General features: G+C 42.6%; 1 protein-coding gene and 1 pseudogene across 2 annotated transcripts; one reads left to right on the top strand and one right to left on the bottom strand.

Annotated features, from left to right (window-relative positions):
* Positions 1 to 1,987: 1,987 nt before the first annotated feature.
* LOC131103755 (uncharacterized) lies at positions 1,988 to 19,900 on the bottom strand. 2 transcript variants are annotated; one of them, XR_009119667.1, is made up of 14 exons: positions 19,620 to 19,900; positions 19,402 to 19,545; positions 19,182 to 19,329; positions 18,257 to 18,411; positions 18,016 to 18,168; positions 17,790 to 17,934; positions 16,650 to 16,804; positions 16,393 to 16,554; positions 16,155 to 16,305; positions 15,924 to 16,075; positions 14,622 to 14,780; positions 14,508 to 14,546; positions 12,709 to 14,434; positions 1,988 to 5,261 (listed from the first exon to the last, which is right to left on the bottom strand). XR_009119667.1 is itself a non-coding variant. In XM_058050271.1 (13 exons), exons 1-13 carry the CDS (start codon positions 19,674 to 19,676, stop codon positions 13,994 to 13,996), a joined length of 2,061 nt encoding a protein of 686 aa, XP_057906254.1. In that variant the 5' UTR covers positions 19,677 to 19,900; the 3' UTR covers positions 9,659 to 13,993. The 2 variants fall into 2 exon arrangements, 1 of the variants encoding a protein (XP_057906254.1); XM_058050271.1 differs by lacking the exon at positions 1,988 to 5,261 and having other exon boundaries at positions 9,659 to 14,434.
* LOC131103775 (myosin heavy chain, fast skeletal muscle-like) lies at positions 2,457 to 13,008 on the top strand (annotated as a pseudogene).
* Positions 19,901 to 19,945: the final 45 nt, after the last annotated feature.

Genomic DNA, 19,945 nt, shown 5'->3' with positions numbered 1-19,945 from the left:
GCAGAAATGGAAGCCCTCATCCCTCCAATCGTTTGGCCCGCGAGCTCCAACTGTTTAAAGAGGCAGCATAAATTGACAGGAATGGGAATTTATGACCAGTCACCAAAATGAGAAGTAATGGGGGGGGGGGGGGGGGGGGGGGGGGGGGGGTACTTTGGTGATTACAGTGTCCTTTGTGGAAAGTCTGAAGTCTGTCTGAATTGACCGATTTGAGCAAAATCAATGAATCAATTACGTTAAATCATCCGAGTCTGTGATCTTTCCAAGAGAAAATTCAGATTGGGTGAGTCAGGAAGCTACCAGCTCGAGTTACAAGGTGATGTTCTTTGGCCTTGGTGGCTACCTTTACAGCCAGGAGGATGCTATTTATAAAAGGTCTTCAACCACACTGGTGGTCAGTTTGAATGCCGTAAGGTATTTTTAAAATTGGCTTTTGTTCTCGCTCATTAGAGACCCCCCACAAAGATGTTACATGTAAAGACAATGCGTGTGGGTCAATAATAGACAATAGATTTGGCCTATATCAAGAACTTCAGGAGATGAAATGAAACTTGAAAGTACGCAACGGAGATACTATTAAACACTACCATGCCCCTCCTCTTCAGACATGTCTGAGATGTTTTATTTCAGTTCAAGGGTTTGATGTGGGACGATGGGCGGGATGGTGGGGGGTACTTAAAAAGGAGCTGCCGACACAAGGGCATACAAAGTAGAGGCTTTATCGTTTTAAAGTATTTCTCCATGAGAACACAAACCGTACACGCAAGAACGGATGGTCGGATAATCGGAATAACAATGTGCGTTTCAGTTGGCGCAAAACGAGAGACATTCAAATGACGCCACTGAACCGCGCGAGTGTGATCCGGCGAACAGCAGTTGGTGCATTTTGTCACCACAGATTTGACACTCTGACAATGGGCCCGCTGAAATCAAGGTGACCCAGGAAATAGTCCTACGCAACATTAACAAAATGGTGTCAAACCACCGGACGCGTGCCTTGCGCCTATTTATGACAATATGTTTGCTGTTTCTAAAAAGGTCCCAAATGGAAAACCAGCAGAACAAGTAGCACTTAAGATTGGCGCCTAATAAAAGTGCCCACGACCTCTGACTTCACTTGAATAGAGGTCACGGCAGACGATATTGCGGGCTAGCCGAAAAAACCAAACACCTTTGACCTTGTTTGCATACCATGTGTCCAACACATGTTTACACACCTAGGTATTCTTCAAGGTCATTTCCCTTTTTGCAAAAAGAGTGTCAGGTAAAGGTGAAAGCCAATGAACGCAAATGAACAAACATACTGAGATATTATGTTGAAAACATTCATTAAAAGTCTAAATTAACCTTAGATAGATTTTATTGATGGCCAAATTGCCGTCATGGCATCCCTAACATCTTGTTTATTGGCACAGGACTAATTTTGGGTCTTATCCCGGTCTAGATGACAACTGTTCATCCCCTGCATTCCAAGGGGCTATGTAATCCTTCCTCAGCTTTTATGGAATGGTGCTCAGCCTCCATTTTATTTCAGACATGTCAGATGTGCGCTTGTTCTGCAACTGTATACCAGTGACATTTATAAGCTTTTCCAAAAAGTCGGTACCTGGTATTGTAAACAAGGGCGGTATCGTCATAGGCAACAATTAATTTGAAAACAAAGTCATATCTGAACTTTTTCTTTTACTTTTGCTAAATAAAACTGTCCCTTGCTAATAGAGAGAGAACACAAAGTTAACCTTAAGTAGTATTTAAAAAGCTACAATATGACAAAAGTTAGCCTTTGATATTCTTGTTTATTGACCTGTTTATATTTAATTCTAATTAATTTTAAGAATAAAGTCGGAAATTTACGTGAAAAAAAGTAATGACCCTTGTGACGCCCATGAGGATAAGCGGCATAGAAAAGGGATGGATGACTATTACAACTTTATTCTTGTAAGTTTATGACTTTTGTCAGATTTTGAAGCCTATAACAAAACCCCATTCATCACACATACTTGTGTTATTAATTAAATTAACTGAAAACTAATTTTGTTGTCCATATAATTAATTTCATTAATTAATAATTAATTATATTTAATTCTAATTAATTTTAAGAATAAAGTCGGAAATAATGACTTGTTCTGCAACTGTATACCAGTGACATTTATAAGCTTTTCCAAAAAGTCGGTACCTGGTATTGTACACAAGTGCAGTATCGTCATAGGCAACAATTAATTTGCAAACAAAGTTTTTCTTTTAGTTTGCTAAATAAAACTGTCCCTTGCTAATAGAGAGAGAGCACAAAGTTAACCTTAAGTAGTATTTAAAAAGCTACACTATGACATAAGTTAGCCTTTGATATCCTTGTTTATTGACCTGTTTCTGTCCATTACCACCATTTATCTTGGGCACAGGGAGCAAACATGAGGCAGCCATAAAACTAGGCACAAGGCAACACAATGACACTAAATGTCAATGTCACAGGATTAGCGACAACATGACAAGAATACATGACCAAACTGAGCAGGTCACACCTTCTGAGGAGACAGTGGTCTTCTATAAAAGACGGCGCCGAGGACTAAGACAATGACTGGTAGGCTTTCAACTCAGGTTTGTGTTTGTTACTTTTGTTTTCAATCATGTTTTGATTGAAATATCAATGACCCGTATTCCTATTTCTATTTTATAGAATCATAACAACAGATCTGACTTGATTTCTTCTTCTGTTGAGACATTGAGAGGTAAATGTTATGCCATTTTTACCTGGTTGTTGATATCCGCAGAGCAGACTGATGACTAAGTTTAAGTCACGATGGAGAAAAGATCTGAGTGAAATCTGCCTTCTTTCAGTCTCCAATAAAGTGCCACCATGAGCACGGACGCGGAGATGGAGCAGTATGGCCCCGCAGCCATTTACCTGCGGAAGCCAGAAAAAGAGAGGATTGAGGCTCAGAACACACCGTTTGATGCCAAGTCGGCCGTCTTTGTGGTAGATGCTGAAGATATGTACGTCAAAGCTAAAGTCATCAAGAAAGAGGGGGGGAAAGCTACTGTTGAGACTCTAATTTCAAAAAAGGTAAGGACACCATGGCTTCAAATCCATCCTGATCTGTCCATTCTGATTTTTTTTTTTTTACTGTATTTGCCTTACAGTCAGTAACTGTCAAAGAAGATGACATCCATCCAATGAACCCTCCCAAATTCGACAAAATTGAGGACATGGCCATGATGACCCACCTCAACGAGCCTGCCGTGTTGTATAACCTCAAAGAGCGTTTTGCATCATGGATGATCTACGTAAGACTCCATTTTTAAACACGACTACAGTGAAATCTGCTACAGCTACACTGATTGGTCCTCTTCTTGGTCCCGCAGACCTATTCCGGCCTGTTCTGTGTCGTGGTGAACCCCTACAAGTGGCTTCCCGTGTACGATTCTCAGGTGGTCAACGCCTACAGAGGCAAGAAGAGGATTGAGGCTCCGCCTCATATCTTCTCCATCTCTGATAACGCCTACCAGTTCATGCTCACTGGTAAGATGACGCTGAACTTTTAAAATAAAAATGCTATTTATTCACCTTGTTTTTTCTTGTAATTGCAGATCGTGAGAATCAGTCTGTACTTATCACGTGAGTTTAACACAGTCAAACAGAAAAAAAACTCAGAAAGCACTGAACACAAAATGCTTAATGTTACTTTTATATTCCCCCCCTGCCCCCAAGTGGAGAATCCGGTGCAGGAAAGACTGTCAACACCAAGCGTGTCATCCAGTACTTTGCAACAATTGCAGTGGCTGGAGGCAAAAAAGCTGAAGCAGGTGCTGGCAAGATACAGGTAAGCATTCATTCATTCATTTTCTATTGTTATCCTCATGAGGGTCGCAGAGGTGCTGGAGCCTATCCCAGCTGTCATCAGACACCCTGGACTGGTGGCCAGACAATCACAGGGCACATATAGACAAACAACCATTCACACTCACATTCATACCTATGGACAATTTGGAGTCGCCAATTAACCTAGCATGTTTTTGGAATGTGGGAGGAAACCGGACTACCCGGAGAAAACGAATAATAATTGAACTTGAAATAATGGAATTGAACTCAGGTCTCCTAGCTGTGAGCTGTTTATAGAATATTTCATTTCATTTCATTTTCTACCGCTTTTTCCTCACGAGGGTCGCGGGGGGTGCTGGAGCCTATCCCAGCTGTCATCAGACGAGAGGCGGGGTACACCCTGGACTGGTCGCCAGCCAATCACAGGGCACATATAGACAAACAACCATTCACACTCACATTCATACCTATGGACAATTTGGAGTCACCAATTAACCTAGCATGTTTCTGGAATGTGGGAGGAACTACCCGGAGAAAACGAATAATAATTGAACTTGAAATAATGGAATTGAACTCATGTCTCCTAGCTGTGAAGCCTGCGTTGTAACCACTTGTCCGCTGTGCAGCCTATTTATAGAATATGCAAGTGGCAATTTAAAAAATGAGTTGCAGACAGCCAATGGTCCAGTATTGAATCTTTAGTTCTTGGCTTATGTTGAGAGCTTTTTAATTTCCATGTAGGGTTCCCTGGAAGATCAAATCATCGCAGCCAACCCTCTGCTGGAGGCCTATGGTAACGCCAAAACCGTGAGGAATGACAACTCGTCTCGCTTCGTAAGTCGTCAAAGTGTAACGCTCTACAATAAGTGTTGTATATTTGCAATATACTAAGTTCTATGTGAAATATTTCCATAATGCTTCATATTAACTCACTAGCAAGATCTCAGTGTATAGACCGGTCATATATATTTCATCTCGTTTCATATTATCTACATACTGTATTGTATATAACTCTGGGAAAAACTGATTTTGTTAATACTTGGGTTGTTTATATTGTTTATTTTTCTATATTGTGTATTTTGTACTGCTTAACTGATTCTGTACTCTCTGTATTTCCCCACTGAGGGACAAATAAAGGCATATCTTATTTACTATTACCAAACTGAGATGTACCTGGTCAACATTTTAGGGTAAATTCATCAGAATCCACTTTGCCACGAGTGGCAAGCTGGCCTCAGCTGATATTGAAACATGTGAGTATTACCTGCATGTGATATCACAAAAACATAATTGGCTTCGTTATCAATTTCGATGTGTCTACAAACAATCAGATCTGCTGGAGAAGTCCCGTGTCACCTTCCAGTTGTCTGCTGAGAGGAGCTACCATATCTTCTACCAGCTGATGACTGGACACAAGCCGGAGCTGCTGGGTAAGTCACATCACCTAAAACAGAAAGTAAACATCAGAAAGTGATGTATTCCACTTTAATTCCACAGAGGCTCTTTTGATCACCACCAACCCCTACGACTACCCAATGATCAGTCAGGGTGAAATCACTGTCAAGAGTATCAATGATGTGGAGGAGTTCATTGCAACAGATGTGAGTGACCTAACTTCAAAAAAAAATATCTGCGTGTTCTTAAATTTAATTTATTTTATAATTGTAGACCGCCATTGACATCCTGGGATTCACTGGAGAGGAGAAAGTTAGCATCTTCAAGTTGACTGGTGCTGTGATGCATCACGGTAACATGAAATTCAAGCAGAAGCAGCGTGAGGAGCAGGCTGAACCTGACGGCACTGAGGGTAAGTGGAGTAATGCGATGGCGCTACACACACACAACAAAAGTGTCACAGAGGGTGACAAACTTTTATGATTTGTGGTCATCAGAGGCTGATAAAATCGCCTACCTCATGGGTCTGAACTCTGCTGATATGCTGAAAGCTCTGTGCTACCCCAGAGTCAAAGTCGGAAATGAGTTTGTGACCAAAGGTCAAACCGTGCCTCAGGTAAACAACTTACACCGACAATTATATTGTTTGGTATGTAAGAGTTAAAACAATGCTAATCTCGAACTAACCAAAATTCTGTAGGTCAACAATGCTGTCTCAGCTTTGTGCAAGTCCGCCTATGAGAAAATGTTCTTGTGGATGGTCGTCCGTATCAATGAGATGTTGGACACAAAGCAGCCAAGACAGTTCTTCATTGGAGTGTTGGATATCGCTGGGTTTGAGATCTTTGATGTGAGTTATATAAGACAAGATCTAAAAGCTGGACACTAAAGTGTGAGTTAATTATGTATCTGTATGCTGTAGTTCAACAGTTTGGAGCAACTGTGCATCAACTTCACCAACGAGAAACTGCAACAGTTTTTCAACCACCACATGTTTGTTCTGGAGCAAGAGGAATACAAGAAAGAAGGCATTGATTGGGACTTCATTGACTTCGGTATGGACTTGGCTGCCTGTATTGAGCTGATTGAGAAGGTGAGATGGATCTGTTTGATCGAATCTGAGAAAATACACATCACCTCAGAGTTCCTACTAAATAATCAACCTCATTTCCAAACAGCCAATGGGCATCTTCTCCATCCTTGAAGAGGAGTGCATGTTCCCCAAGGCTACAGATACTTCTTTCAAGAACAAGCTGCATGACCAGCATCTTGGCAAGACCAAAGCCTTTGAGAAGCCAAAGCCGGCAAAGGGCAAGGCTGAGGCCCACTTCTCTCTGGTTCACTATGCTGGTACTGTGGACTACAACATCACTGGCTGGTTGGACAAGAACAAGGACCCCCTGAATGACTCTGTCGTCCAGCTTTACCAGAAGTCTTCAAACAAACTGTTGGCCATGTTGTATGCAACTCATGCTTCAGCTGAAGGTATGAAACTCATACTCATACCACCACTGTTTTATTATGGACATAACCATCAAACGTCAATGAAGGTGGAAGTGACTAGATCATGTGACACACAGAGGCTGCCGGCGGTGGTGGTGGCGGCAAGAAGGGTGGTGGAAAGAAGAAGGGTGGTTCCTTCCAGACTGTCTCCGCTCTATTCAGGGTGATGTTGTTTTTCATTAGTAAGTAAGTGACTTTTGATGTTAATGGTTATTAAATGACACTATTTAACCCCACAGGAGAACTTGGGCAAGCTGATGACCAACTTGAGGAGCACTCACCCTCATTTTGTGCGTTGTTTGATTCCCAATGAAACAAAGACCCCAGGTTTGTTGTCTAAAATCAATTGCAACGTCCAAAAAAAAAAAACCAGGACTCTTTTGTACAATGTGCAGGTCTTATGGAGAACTTCTTGGTCATCCACCAGCTGAGATGTAACGGTGTGCTGGAGGGCATCAGAATCTGCAGAAAGGGCTTCCCTAGCAGAATCCTCTACGGTGATTTCAAGCAGAGGTGACCCCAGAAGTTGATTACAGTAGACTATAACTGTATGTGGTCAACCAGCAAAAGACGTGTTTCTCTTTCTCACGCAGATACAAAGTATTGAACGCCAGTGTCATCCCTGAGGGTCAGTTCATTGACAACAAGAAGGCTGCAGAGAAACTTCTGGGCTCTATTGATGTGGATCACACTCAGTACAAGTTCGGACACACAAAGGCAAGACGGCCTTGTTCTTTGGGCTCTTGTGTGTACTGATTAGTGAGGTCAACCGCCATTATATGTACTTCACAGGTGTTCTTCAAAGCTGGTCTACTGGGTACCCTGGAGGAGATGAGAGATGAGAAACTTGCTGCATTGGTGACCATGACTCAGGCTCTCATCAGAGGATTCCTCATGAGGAAGGAGTTTGTAAAGATGATGGAGAGGAGGTAAGAAAACTTTTCAAGTGAAAAGACAAACCCCAAACGAGTGAATTATTTTATTTTCCCGTAGAGATGCTATCTTCACCATCCAGTACAACATGCGCTCATTCATGAATGTGAAGAACTGGCCATGGATGCATCTCTACTTCAAGATTAAGCCTCTCCTGAAGAGTGCTGAGACTGAAAAAGAGCTGGCACAGATGAAGGAGAACTATGGGAAAATGCAAGCAGACTTGGCGGCCGCTCTGGCAAAGAAAAAGGAGCTGGAGGAGAAGATGGTTTCCCTGCTGCAGGAAAAGAATGACCTGCAACTTCAAGTAGCAGCTGTGAGTGGGCTGTCATACATCTGGAAGCTTCCTGATCAGTATTACTACACAAGACAGATTCTGTATACTCAAATGTGGTTTTATTCAAAGACAAACATCATGTTTTCAACTCTAGGAAAGTGAGAACCTCTCAGATGCTGAGGAAAGGTGTGAAGGGCTCATTAAGAGCAAGATCCAGCTTGAGGCCAAACTCAAAGAGACAACCGAGAGACTGGAAGATGAAGAGGAAATCAATGCTGAGTTGACTGCTAAGAAGAGGAAGCTGGAGGACGAATGCTCAGAGTTGAAGAAAGATATTGATGACTTGGAACTCACCTTGGCTAAAGTGGAGAAGGAGAAACATGCCACAGAAAACAAGGTTCCTGTTTATTGGGATTCAGATTAACATAAATATTTGGAAATAATGTATTAGATATAGAGAAAATGTTTAGAAGTATATTAAAGAAATACTCATATTTCAGGTGAAAAACCTGACAGAGGAGATGGCATCCCAAGATGAGTCCATTGCCAAGTTGACAAAGGAGAAGAAAGCGCTCCAAGAGGCCCACCAGCAAACACTGGATGATCTCCAGGCAGAGGAAGACAAAGTCAACACTCTGACCAAGGCCAAGACAAAGCTGGAACAGCAAGTGGATGACGTAAGACGGCCATCATGTTGACATTAAAGATTTTTATCCGCTATTTATTTTTAAAGGCCATAACTAATACACGAGTAACTGTCATGTAACAGCTTGAGGGATCACTGGAGCAAGAGAAGAAGCTGCGCATGGACCTTGAGAGGGCCAAAAGGAAGCTTGAGGGAGATCTGAAACTGGCCCAGGAATCCATAATGGATCTGGAGAATGACAAACAGCAATCTGAGGAAAAACTCAAGAAGTATGTGATATATGTAAACATGTACTAAATGTACAAGCTTTCTACTTGTAGCATGTATTTTACCTTTCTACTCAAAGGAAGGACTTTGAGACCAGTCAGCTTCTCAGCAAGATTGAGGATGAACAGTCTCTTGGCGCTCAGCTCCAGAAGAAGATTAAGGAACTCCAGGTAAATTGTTCAATTGATTATTGACATGAAGTTCCAGGTGGTTCACTTTTTGCCAACCCTATCCCATCATCAAACCTAGGCTCGCATTGAGGAGCTGGAAGAGGAGATTGAGGCCGAGAGGGCCGCAAGAGCCAAGGTGGAGAAGCAGAGAGCTGACCTCTCCAGAGAGCTGGAGGAGATCAGCGAGAGGCTTGAGGAAGCCGGTGGAGCAACAGCCGCTCAGATTGAGATGAACAAGAAGCGTGAGGCTGAGTTCCAGAAGCTGCGCCGTGATCTGGAAGAGTCCACCCTGCAACATGAGGCCACAGCAGCCGCTCTCCGCAAGAAGCAGGCCGACAGCGTTGCAGAGCTGGGAGAACAGATCGACAATCTCCAGCGTGTCAAGCAGAAGCTGGAGAAGGAGAAGAGCGAGTATAAGATGGAGATCGATGACCTCTCCAGCAACATGGAGGCTGTTGCCAAAGCCAAGGTACGCCTCTGCCTTTGTGAGAAGCCAATGACATCAATTACATATCCAAATGTATGCACACCTTATCAATGCTTCTTTGTAGGGCAACTTGGAGAAAATGTGCAGAACTCTTGAAGACCAATTAAGTGAAATTAAGTCCAAAAATGATGAGAACGTTCGGCAGCTGAATGACCTAAGTGCACAGAGGGCAAGACTGCAAACAGAAAACGGTGAGTCTGAGAACCAATTTTGGAAGGTGATTCGGTTAAACACTCAACAGTTATAGTGGATGTCTGGTAAAACATATTGATCTGTGTGAGAAAAGGCAAGTCAATCCAACTTATGGGATCAAACTTTAACAACAGTGATCCACGACAATAACGACTAACAATAGGGATGCATGTTCTGACACATTTTAATCACCTTAATGTACTTATTTGATACTTTCAATGATCAAAACTGTTCTTTCTCACTATTCGGCAGGTGAGTTCACTCGCCAGCTCGAGGAAAAGGAAGCCCTTATTTCCCAGCTGACCAGAGGCAAGCAGGCTTACACTCAGCAGATTGAGGAGCTCAAGAGACACATTGAGGAAGAAGTGAAGGTACGAGTTTGATAATTAGGACGAAGTCGTTACTGTGTAGTTACCTGTTACTGCATATATGTCACAATAAATGTATGTTATAGGCCAAGAATGCCCTGGCCCATGCAGTTCAGTCTGCCCGCCATGACTGTGATCTGCTCAGAGAGCAGTTTGAGGAGGAACAGGAGGCCAAAGCTGAGCTTCAGCGAGGAATGTCCAAGGCCAACAGCGAGGTGGCACAGTGGAGGACCAAATACGAGACCGACGCTATCCAGCGCACTGAGGAGCTGGAGGAGGCCAAGTACACAACTTGTTTATTTAACTTAATTGAATCTTTTCTGTTCCTTTCCCCTCATGAGATGTGAACAAGTTCTGCATACCCTTTATAGGAAGAAGCTGGCCCAGCGTCTCCAGGAGGCTGAGGAGTCTATTGAAGCTGTGAACTCTAAGTGTGCCTCATTGGAGAAGACCAAGCAGAGGTTGCAGGGTGAGGTGGAGGACCTCATGATTGATGTAGAGAGAGCTAACGCCCTGGCTGCCAACCTGGACAAGAAGCAAAGGAACTTTGACAAGGTTCTTGTCAAATTAATGCTAATATAAATGATAACTGAATGTCTCTCTAATGGGTCTGGGTAACCGTAGGTCCTGGCAGAATGGAAGCAGAAGTATGAGGAGGGTCAGGCAGAGCTGGAAGGAGCCCAGAAGGAGGCCCGTTCTCTCAGTACTGAACTGTTCAAGATGAAGAACTCTTATGAGGAGGCTCTTGATCAGTTGGAGACCATGAAGAGGGAGAACAAGAACCTGCAGCGTGAGTCAAACACTAACACTAATAATAATAAATAATGACAGGAGAAGATACAATGTATTTTTTTACCGACAGAGGAGATCTCGGATCTGACTGAACAAATTGGTGAGACCGGAAAGAGCATCCATGAGCTGGAAAAGGCCAAGAAGGCGGTGGAAAGTGAAAAGGCTGAGATTCAGACAGCTCTAGAGGAGGCTGAGGTATCACTTTGTGGAACAGGCTTAGGCTTTTTCCATTCAGACTCACTGAGGTAACATCTCTTACAGGGCACACTGGAGCACGAAGAGTCCAAGATTCTGCGTGTTCAGCTGGAGCTCAACCAGATCAAGGGTGAGGTGGACAGGAAGCTGGCCGAGAAGGACGAGGAGATGGAGCAGATCAAGAGAAACAGCCAGAGAGTGATTGACTCCATGCAGAGTACTCTTGATGCTGAGGTCAGAAGCAGGAACGACGCCCTGAGAGTCAAGAAGAAGATGGAGGGAGATCTCAATGAGATGGAGATTCAGCTGAGCCATGCTAATAGACAGGCTGCTGAGGCCCAGAAACAACTGAGGAATGTCCAGGGTCAACTCAAGGTGAGTTCATGATCACTGCGTTAAAATGGTTGCGGATGAAATAAATGAAAGGTTGTGCTGTCTGTCAGGATGCCCAACTGCACCTTGATGATGCAGTCAGAGGACAGGACGACATGAAGGAGCAGGTTGCCATGGTGGAGCGTAGAAACGGTCTTATGATGGCAGAAATCGAGGAGCTTAGAGCTGCTCTTGAGCAAACTGAGAGAGGACGCAAAGTGGCTGAGCAGGAGCTGGTTGATGCCAGTGAGCGTGTCGGACTTCTTCACTCTCAGGTTTAGTTCTCATCAGTCATGCATTACGCAACATGACTAAAATAAATGTGCTAACTTATCTTAAAAATTCAGAACACCAGTCTGCTGAACACCAAGAAGAAGCTGGAGTCTGACCTTGTCCAGATTCAGAGCGAAGTGGACGATGCTGTGCAGGAGTCAAGAAACGCTGAGGAGAAAGCCAAAAAGGCTATCACTGACGTGAGTTGCGGCGTTCAACCCCTTCGTGCAATCAAGATGTCTAAAACTACTCATGATTTCAGGCGGCCATGATGGCTGAGGAGCTGAAGAAGGAACAGGACACCAGTGCTCACCTGGAGAGGATGAAGAAGAACCTGGAGGTCACCGTCAAGGACCTGCAGCACCGTCTGGATGAGGCTGAGAACCTGGCCATGAAGGGTGGCAAGAAGCAGCTCCAGAAACTGGAGTCTAGGGTAGGAACCTAGCCAAATTGGTGCTCTAAGCAGCGGTCTCTTTTGTGTCGGGCTGACTTGGTGTTCGATGCCTCATGGCAGCAATGCAGATCCTTTGCGCATTTAAAGAGAATGCGCTCCCTTTGCGCAAAAGATCGTAGGGCCCTGCATATAAGGAGGGGTGGCCGTTTCTACGCATAAATTGTGTAATCTTTGATTCCTTTTCAGGTTCGTGAGCTTGAATCTGAAGTTGAAGCTGAGCAGAGACGTGGAGCCGACGCTGTTAAAGGCGTCCGCAAATATGAGAGAAGAGTGAAGGAGCTAACCTACCAGGTTTGTTTTGCTTTCATTGAAATATTAATCTCTTCCGCTTATTGGATACATAAACTAATCAATACACACTTTCATGTATCCAGACTGAGGAGGACAAGAAGAACGGAACCAGACTCCAGGATCTGGTGGATAAACTGCAACTCAAAGTCAAGGCTTACAAGAGACAGTCTGAAGAGGCTGTGAGTGCACTACAGTGTAGAGTGGAATCGAACAGATATGAACTACAAACATTTCACTTCTACTTTCCGCTCACAGGAGGAGCAGGCCAACACTCACATGTCCAGGCTTAGGAAGGTCCAGCATGAGCTTGAGGAGGCGCAGGAGCGTGCTGACATTGCCGAGTCCCAGGTCAACAAGCTGAGGGCCAAGAGCCGTGACGCTGGAAAGGTAAACACGAGTTAAACACATACTGGTCACATGATTGAAACATTAATATTAAGGATGACTCAATTACTACCCTCGTCCTTTTCCAGGGAAGTGACTCTGCCGAATAAGGTCCAGTGGAATCATTGGAGGGATTCATACAATATGAACCCCGTCTTCTGTAAAATCTTCAGATAAAACAATAAATGTGGAGCAAAAAACAGGATGTTGTTCACTAATTACATGAAAAGTGCATGAATTATGGAATCATTCCATAATGAGTAATTCTTTAAAGGCCATTCATTGACATACACACAAAAAATGTCAACAAACATGAACAATAACAACAAACATTTGTGTAGTTATAATAATACAAATAATGTCAAAAGTGGTTCTCATACCGGGACCCTCATTTTGGTGGTGAAAAAACACACAAAAAACACAAAAATACACCCAAATACATGTGCAAAATTGATTTCAGAGCACAATGTTAACATCTTAAAAAAAAAAAAAAAATCAGCAAAATAAAATGCAATTTCTATATACCAAGGAAGAAGATGCCAATTTAAAATATATTTAAAAAATATTACAAGTATACTCAAATAATTAAATATTTTATTGTAATTTTTTACTCTAAATTGACAAGATTTATGAATGTGAATGGTTGTCTGTTAATATGCGTGTGTCCTGGTCGCCCGGCTGGCAACCAGTCCAGTGTACATGAATACAGCTGGGATAGGCTCCAGCATACCCACTACAGAAAATGGATGGATAGACTCGTCAACGACCCACTCAGACCCGATCCAGAATCCCCTTTGACCTCATACAATAAATACCTTGTGGTTTCCTACAACAGCCATTTCCTTTATTTGTGAAAAGTTGCTTATTTCCCAGCCCTGTGATTGGCTGGCGACCAGTCCAGTGTGTACCTCGCCTCTCCTCCGAAGACAGCTGGGATAGGCTCCAGCATACCCTGTAACCCTCGTGAGGATAAGCGTAAGAAAATGAATGAATGAATGCTTATTTATTATATATGATTATAAACTCCAGGTTTACTCCACGGCCCACTGCAGAGGAAAAGCAGTGTAGAAAATGGATGGACGGATGATAATACAGAGGAATTGAACGTGTGTTTAATAGAAACTAAATGTTTTAGATTTACTGATTTGGTCTTAGTACGATGATAAATATAAAGTATTTAGTGTTTATTCCCACCATCCTTCTTAGTTTTTCCACCGGTTTTTCCATTGCCCCTCACTCTGACCGCATCCCCTTTGCATTTGTGTCCCCCTTGAGTGGTTCCCATTTGAAGATGAGTGGCGTGAACCTTCTCGATCACGGAGAAGCAGTCTTCATGCGGACTGATGGGGCTGGCCGCAGACCCGCCCTGTTCGGGAGGGTAAGAATTACCAGAATGGGCCTTACGAGCCGCTTTGGGCTGGGGAGATGACGGTCTGGAGCGGGGTTTCCTTGGTGAGCCGTGTGTGGACTTGACGTCTTCTTTGGGGATGAGGTTCAGATTCAAAGACATGGGTCTTCCGGGTTTTGGACTCAGAGGGATGACGAGATTTTCTCCTGGAGCTCCGAGGGTGAGGTAGACCTCTGGGAACGTGCAAGGCTGGTTGAAGTTCTTATGCCCCTGTGACAGGTGACCAAGGAAAGATGAAGACGTGTTGGGTGAAGTCATCACTTTGTACACGTAAGACGCTTACCATCTGTGGTGTGAAGCTCATCGACACCTTCACAGTCATCTATAAAGACGATACAAGAGCTGGATCAAAAGAGTCTACAATAACAGAGGTTATTTATACGGTTAGGTGGCTTACCTGAGCTGTGGAGTTAAGCGCCTTCTGATATTCTGTCTCCGTGCTGAAGGATGCCGACTTTGTTATACTGCAGCCCAGCTGAGAGGTAGAAGGGGTGGAGTTGTTGCTTCTGGATATCGGTGGTGTACTTTCAGCCACGGTTATGTGTGGTGCACAAACCTAGCAAAAGAGGAAAGAGTCAAGTAGTATGGAAAATAGCGTCCCAATTCGGCATTTGTGGTAATGGTAATGGTTTTATTTCATTTGAACATGCATCAGATTACAATTGAATGCATCACATAATCAGTTCACAGTTCCACATGTCCAAAAGGAGTAGGAAGAAGCAAAGCTTATTAAATCCTACCCCTCCATCTGGTACTTTTACAATCAGTAACTGTTACATTTGTTCACTTCCTGCCTTTCTAAGATAATTTAAGTTTAGTTTTTTTTTTACATAATTTTTTTATTATAAATTACTTTACTATATTTTAAATTACTTTACTTTACATTTGTTCACTTCCTGCCTTTCTAAGATAATTTAAGTAATTTTTTTTACATTATTTCATTTTAAATTACTTTACTTCATTTTAAATTACCTTACTTCACTTCACGTCACTTTACTTTACTCACATACCAAAGTACGAGGTGATATGACCATACAATGACATAATGGGTACCATAGTAACCGTCATTTTATTTTATTTTAAATTACTTTACTTCATTTTAAATTACTTTACTTCATTTTAAATTACTTTACTTTACTTTACTCACTTACCAAAGTACGAGGTAATATGACCATACAATGACATAATGGGTACCATAGTAACTGTCATTTTATTTTATTTTAAATTACTTTACTTCATTTTAAATTACTTTACTTCATTTTGAATGACTTTACTTTACTCACATACCAAAGTACGAGGTGATATGACCATCCAATGATATAATGGGTACCATAGTAAGTGTCAATATAGTGATATGTATAGCACATCATGACTGGTTCAAGACTCTTCATCCTTGAATTCGCTAATCGTTGTGCATTGTTTGAGGGTCTTACTCAATCCATTCCATAGTTTGATTCCACATGTGGTTTCGGTTGATTATGGCCTATTAGTCAACTACACACAGCCAGTGTTGGGCAACTTTGTCTCTAAATCTGGTAACTTTCGTATTTTTTTGGGACATCAGCGGGTGCTCCCCAGAAGTCCGCCCTGCCTCAAAGCACTCTCAAGCGGTCAAAATATTTTCTTCATTCTTAACTACTAGCTATTGAATATTTTAATTCAAACAAATTAAAAAAAAATAGCTTGTAAGGTAACATACTGGAATTCCAGCTTTTGCACGGCTCCTGTTGTGTTTGTCCTCGCTCGTCCTCCCACTTATCCCCGGCAGAGAGGGAAGAGTGACTCTCTGGTCGTCCAGCCTGCGAGCCTGACAGCTGGCCACCATGCGAAATAATGCATCTGCGTCTGCACCTGTCCAAAAGGCTTAGTTCAGCCTCCGGCAAAGACAACATACTTGACCCCCTTTTGACCTGTGTGTGTGTTTTCAGACCTGCTGCTACTTCATTTGGGGAGCTGCCGCTGTGTTTGGGAGAGGAAGGCGTGCTTCTGCTTTGCTGTAAAGAGCAACGCTGGTCCTGCATGCGTCCGCTCTGAGCGTGATTCATGATTTTTAAGAATTGCTGTTGCTCGGCCGCAGAGATCTGGTTTTAAAAAACAGAAGCAGAACAGGAACTCAAAAATGACTATACACAAATTAGCATTGTTTAGCCTCTGTTCTGGTGTTTTACCTGCTGCTGGTGATCACTTTTGTCCTGCTTTAGGGAGCCTGACCTCTTGAGCGTTTTATCAGGTGCTTCTGAAGTGTTATAGACTTTGCGCTGGGTGTTCGGGGTGCACAAATTTTGCAAAATATGAGGCGCAGAACATCTCTGATCATCAAGCCGAGAGCCCTGTTGGTGGTATTCATAGCAATAACAGTATATATTGTGTTACACCTTCACAGACAGTATATATTGATTTTTTTGTTTTTGCCGTGGGCACCCACCTGTACTTTGGAGACCATGTAACACAAATAGCTCGCATCATTAGAGGCGCCTCCATTCTGGATACCCGGCAGAGTTGGAAGACACACACGTTGATCATCCAGACGTTTGGCTTGGGAGTGGGCCAGCATGTTGAAGAATTGCTCTGAATCTGGACCTGGCAGTGCAAAAAAAATGTTTTTGTTACTATAATTATGATTTTTAAAAAATCCGATATGCTGAACAAAAGTCAGACATAAACTGAGGATAACAATGAAGGCTGTCAACCATGTTTGTTTTGAGGTGATGCCACCACGGAAAGGTACCAGCAATGACATAAAAGTAAATGTGATGATAACCGCAGAACAGGAAATTAAACTTATTGCCATATATGAAAGTCAAACACTTGCATAGCCATAATTAAAAATTATGCAAAACATTCCGAGTATGGGTTAATAAACATTTCATGATGGTGCCCTGGAACAGGTTATTTCTACAGGGGGGGGTCCTATATTTGGGTAAACTGGGGGCCAAACGTGTATTTGTCCTTTGCTGTTTTCATGTGAATATCTAAATGAACACACAGCTTTGTTAAAAACAAAAAAGGCTTTGCTGCATATCTTAAAATTAAGCCTGGAGGGCTGCTAACTGTCTCAACCTTCAATATGGGAGCTGACAGTGATAGTGTAAAATGTATAGATTTAATATAATGTAATGTAATGTAATGTAATGTAATATAATATAATATAGGGCGGCACGGCGGAAAAGTGGTTAGCGCGCAGACCTCACAGCTAGGAGGACCAGGGTTCGATTCCACCCTCGGCCATCTCTGTGTGGAGTTTGCATGTTCTCCCCGTGCATGCGTGGGTTTTCTCCGGGTACTCCGATTTCCTCCCACATTCCAAAAACATGCTAGGTTAATTGGTGACTCCAAATTGTCCATAGGTATGAATGTGAGTGTGAATGGTTGTTTGTCTATATGTGCCCTGTGATTGGCTGGCCACCAGTCCAGGGTGTACCCCGCCTCTCGCCTGAAGACAGCTGGGATATGCTCCAGCACCCCCGCGACCCTCGTGAGGAAAAAGCGGAATGAATAATATAATATAATATATAAATATAATATAATCCCGATAAACCATCGTGGAATTAAAGGAGTCTCTCACCTGTGGGTGCAGTGCTCTGGGTGGGCTTACGCTTCGGTGTAGACTGGGGACTGACATTCAGGACACATCTCTGCTCGTCCATGCGCCCACGCTGGGCGTGTTGCATTAAGGAAAGGAAATGGTCCTGCTCAGCTGGACTTATGTCCTGTGTAGGAGACAACAAGGCCAATATTTAGAAACATCACTCATTCTTTAGTTTAGTTCTTCGTTCTTAAGTGCATGTTACCTTTATGGGGGATTTCTTAACATTGTCTGAACCTGGACTGAAGGAGGCTGAGCGTGAAATGCCTGAAGCAGCGTTATCCTTTTTGGCTGACTGGCCCTCCTCTGCAGGCTGGATTTGACTTAAGGAGCATCTTTGGTCGTCCATTCTATTCCCCTGAGGAATAATTGATACTAGTATGCTATACTACTATTCATTAAGTATACGGTTTCCATTATTATTTATCTAATTGTTTTCCTCTAACCTGAACTTTGGAGACCATGTAGCACAAGTAGCTGGAATCTGAGGCAGATTGAGAATCCTTGTTGTCGATTCCAGGCAGCGACGGGAGAGACACTCGCTGGTCATCGAGACGGCGACCCTGAGTGTTGGCCAATAAGTTGAAGAACTTCTCGGAATCTGGCGAGGCCAAAAGCAAAAAGCAAATATATGGTAATGGTTTTATTTCATTTGAACATGCATCAGATTACAATTGAATGAATCACATAATCAGTTCACAGTTCCACATGTCCAAAAGGAGTAGGAAGAAGCAAAGCTTATTAAATCCTACCCCTCCATCTGGTACTTTTACAATCAGTAACTGTTACATTTGTTCACTTCCTGCTTTCCTAATATAGTGGGTTTTTTTGTGTTTTTTTATTTTATTTTATTTTTGGCACATACCAAAGTATGAGGTGATATGACCATGCAATGAAATAATCGGTATCAATTAATAATAAAAAAAAATCTTCTCTCTTCAATTGCCATTGTTCACTCATGACTCATAAAAATACTTAACAGACACTGATTAAAGTATAAAATGTATAGTTACTCACCACCAATAAATTATTTGAGGCTGGACTAAGAGTCAAACAAACGTGTGCATTTCACAGCACACAACTACGGTGTGTTCAAGGACTAAAAAAAATTAACCGTGACATGAACATGTAGTGGTCATACAGTGGTAATGTACTATTCTGTATATTTCACCACATATCTAAAGACTTAGTGTGAATGCAATGTGTTTTCTGCAGAAAATAAATGCCTATTTTTTTTAGTGAACTCTATTTTTATTTTTTTCTCTACTGTAAAGCATCTTTGAGTACTTTGAAAAGCGCTATACAAATAGATTGTATTATTATTATTATTATTGGGAAAAAATAAGTTTTTTACCAAAAATGATGATTCACCTTTGTTGCATTTATCATCAAGAGGTTTTCTATCAGTGTGCCGGGGGGTGCAGGGGGCACTCTGACTCGGATCCATGGAGCCGGAATGGTCCTCCACGCGCCCACGGATGACATTCATAAACTTTTGCTGTTCCTCAGGTGACTGCGCCTATTGGGAGCAAACACTCCATTATCACATACAACCACCAGCATCTAACAACCCAGGTCGTCTTGAACTCACCTTGATGGAGGTGGCATAGGCTTGCTCCAAGGGGACCTGGAGCTGGTTCCCCGGCAGCAACACCAACTTCCTGTTCATATCCGGGGTGCTCTCGGTCAGCGAAATTTGAGGCGCTGAGCCGTGATGTGAAAAACCTCTCATCTCCTGAAATGAACGACACATTTAAAAAAAAAAAAAAAAAAAAAAATCACAGTACCTCAGATGAAGTTTAGAAGTACCTGATACTTTGCAGCTGCCATTAACACCTGCTGATCGGTAAAGGGTCGCTGTTGCATGTGGTAGTCAGACGTATGGATCCCCGCCAGTCTGATAGTGTACTTGCCGCAGCATGAAGGATATGCTTTTAAATAGTAGAGTTAAATCCGGAGTATTAACCCATCGCCATTAAAACCTCAAGCCTGTGTGTCTTAACATTGAAAGTGTAATCCTAGATGAGAACATAATCCACAGCATCGAGAGGGATGATCTTTTTTTTTTTTCTCTCTCTCTCTATCTCTCATCGGTAGGTACTGTACGCTTCCCTGGTTTGACTCTCGCTTAAAAG

Source organism: Doryrhamphus excisus, chromosome 15 (genome assembly GCF_030265055.1).
Source record: "Doryrhamphus excisus isolate RoL2022-K1 chromosome 15, RoL_Dexc_1.0, whole genome shotgun sequence".
In the NCBI taxonomy this organism is placed as follows: Eukaryota; Metazoa; Chordata; class Actinopteri; order Syngnathiformes; family Syngnathidae; genus Doryrhamphus; species Doryrhamphus excisus.
The sequence above is the reverse complement of the archived record's forward strand: the minus strand, read 5'-3'. Positions and strand labels throughout refer to the sequence as shown.

Coding starts and splice junctions, on each gene's coding strand:
- LOC131103755 (XM_058050271.1), bottom strand. CDS start 19,676: ATGCAACAGCGACCCTTTACCGATCAGCAGGTGTTAATGGCAGCTGCA. Junction 16,306..16,392: donor AAAGTGATCACCAGCAGCAG/GTAAAACACCAG, acceptor TTTTAAAACCAG/ATCTCTGCGGCCGAGCAACA. Junction 14,435..14,507: donor TGAGCTTCACACCACAGATG/GTAAGCGTCTTA, acceptor CACCTGTCACAG/GGGCATAAGAACTTCAACCA.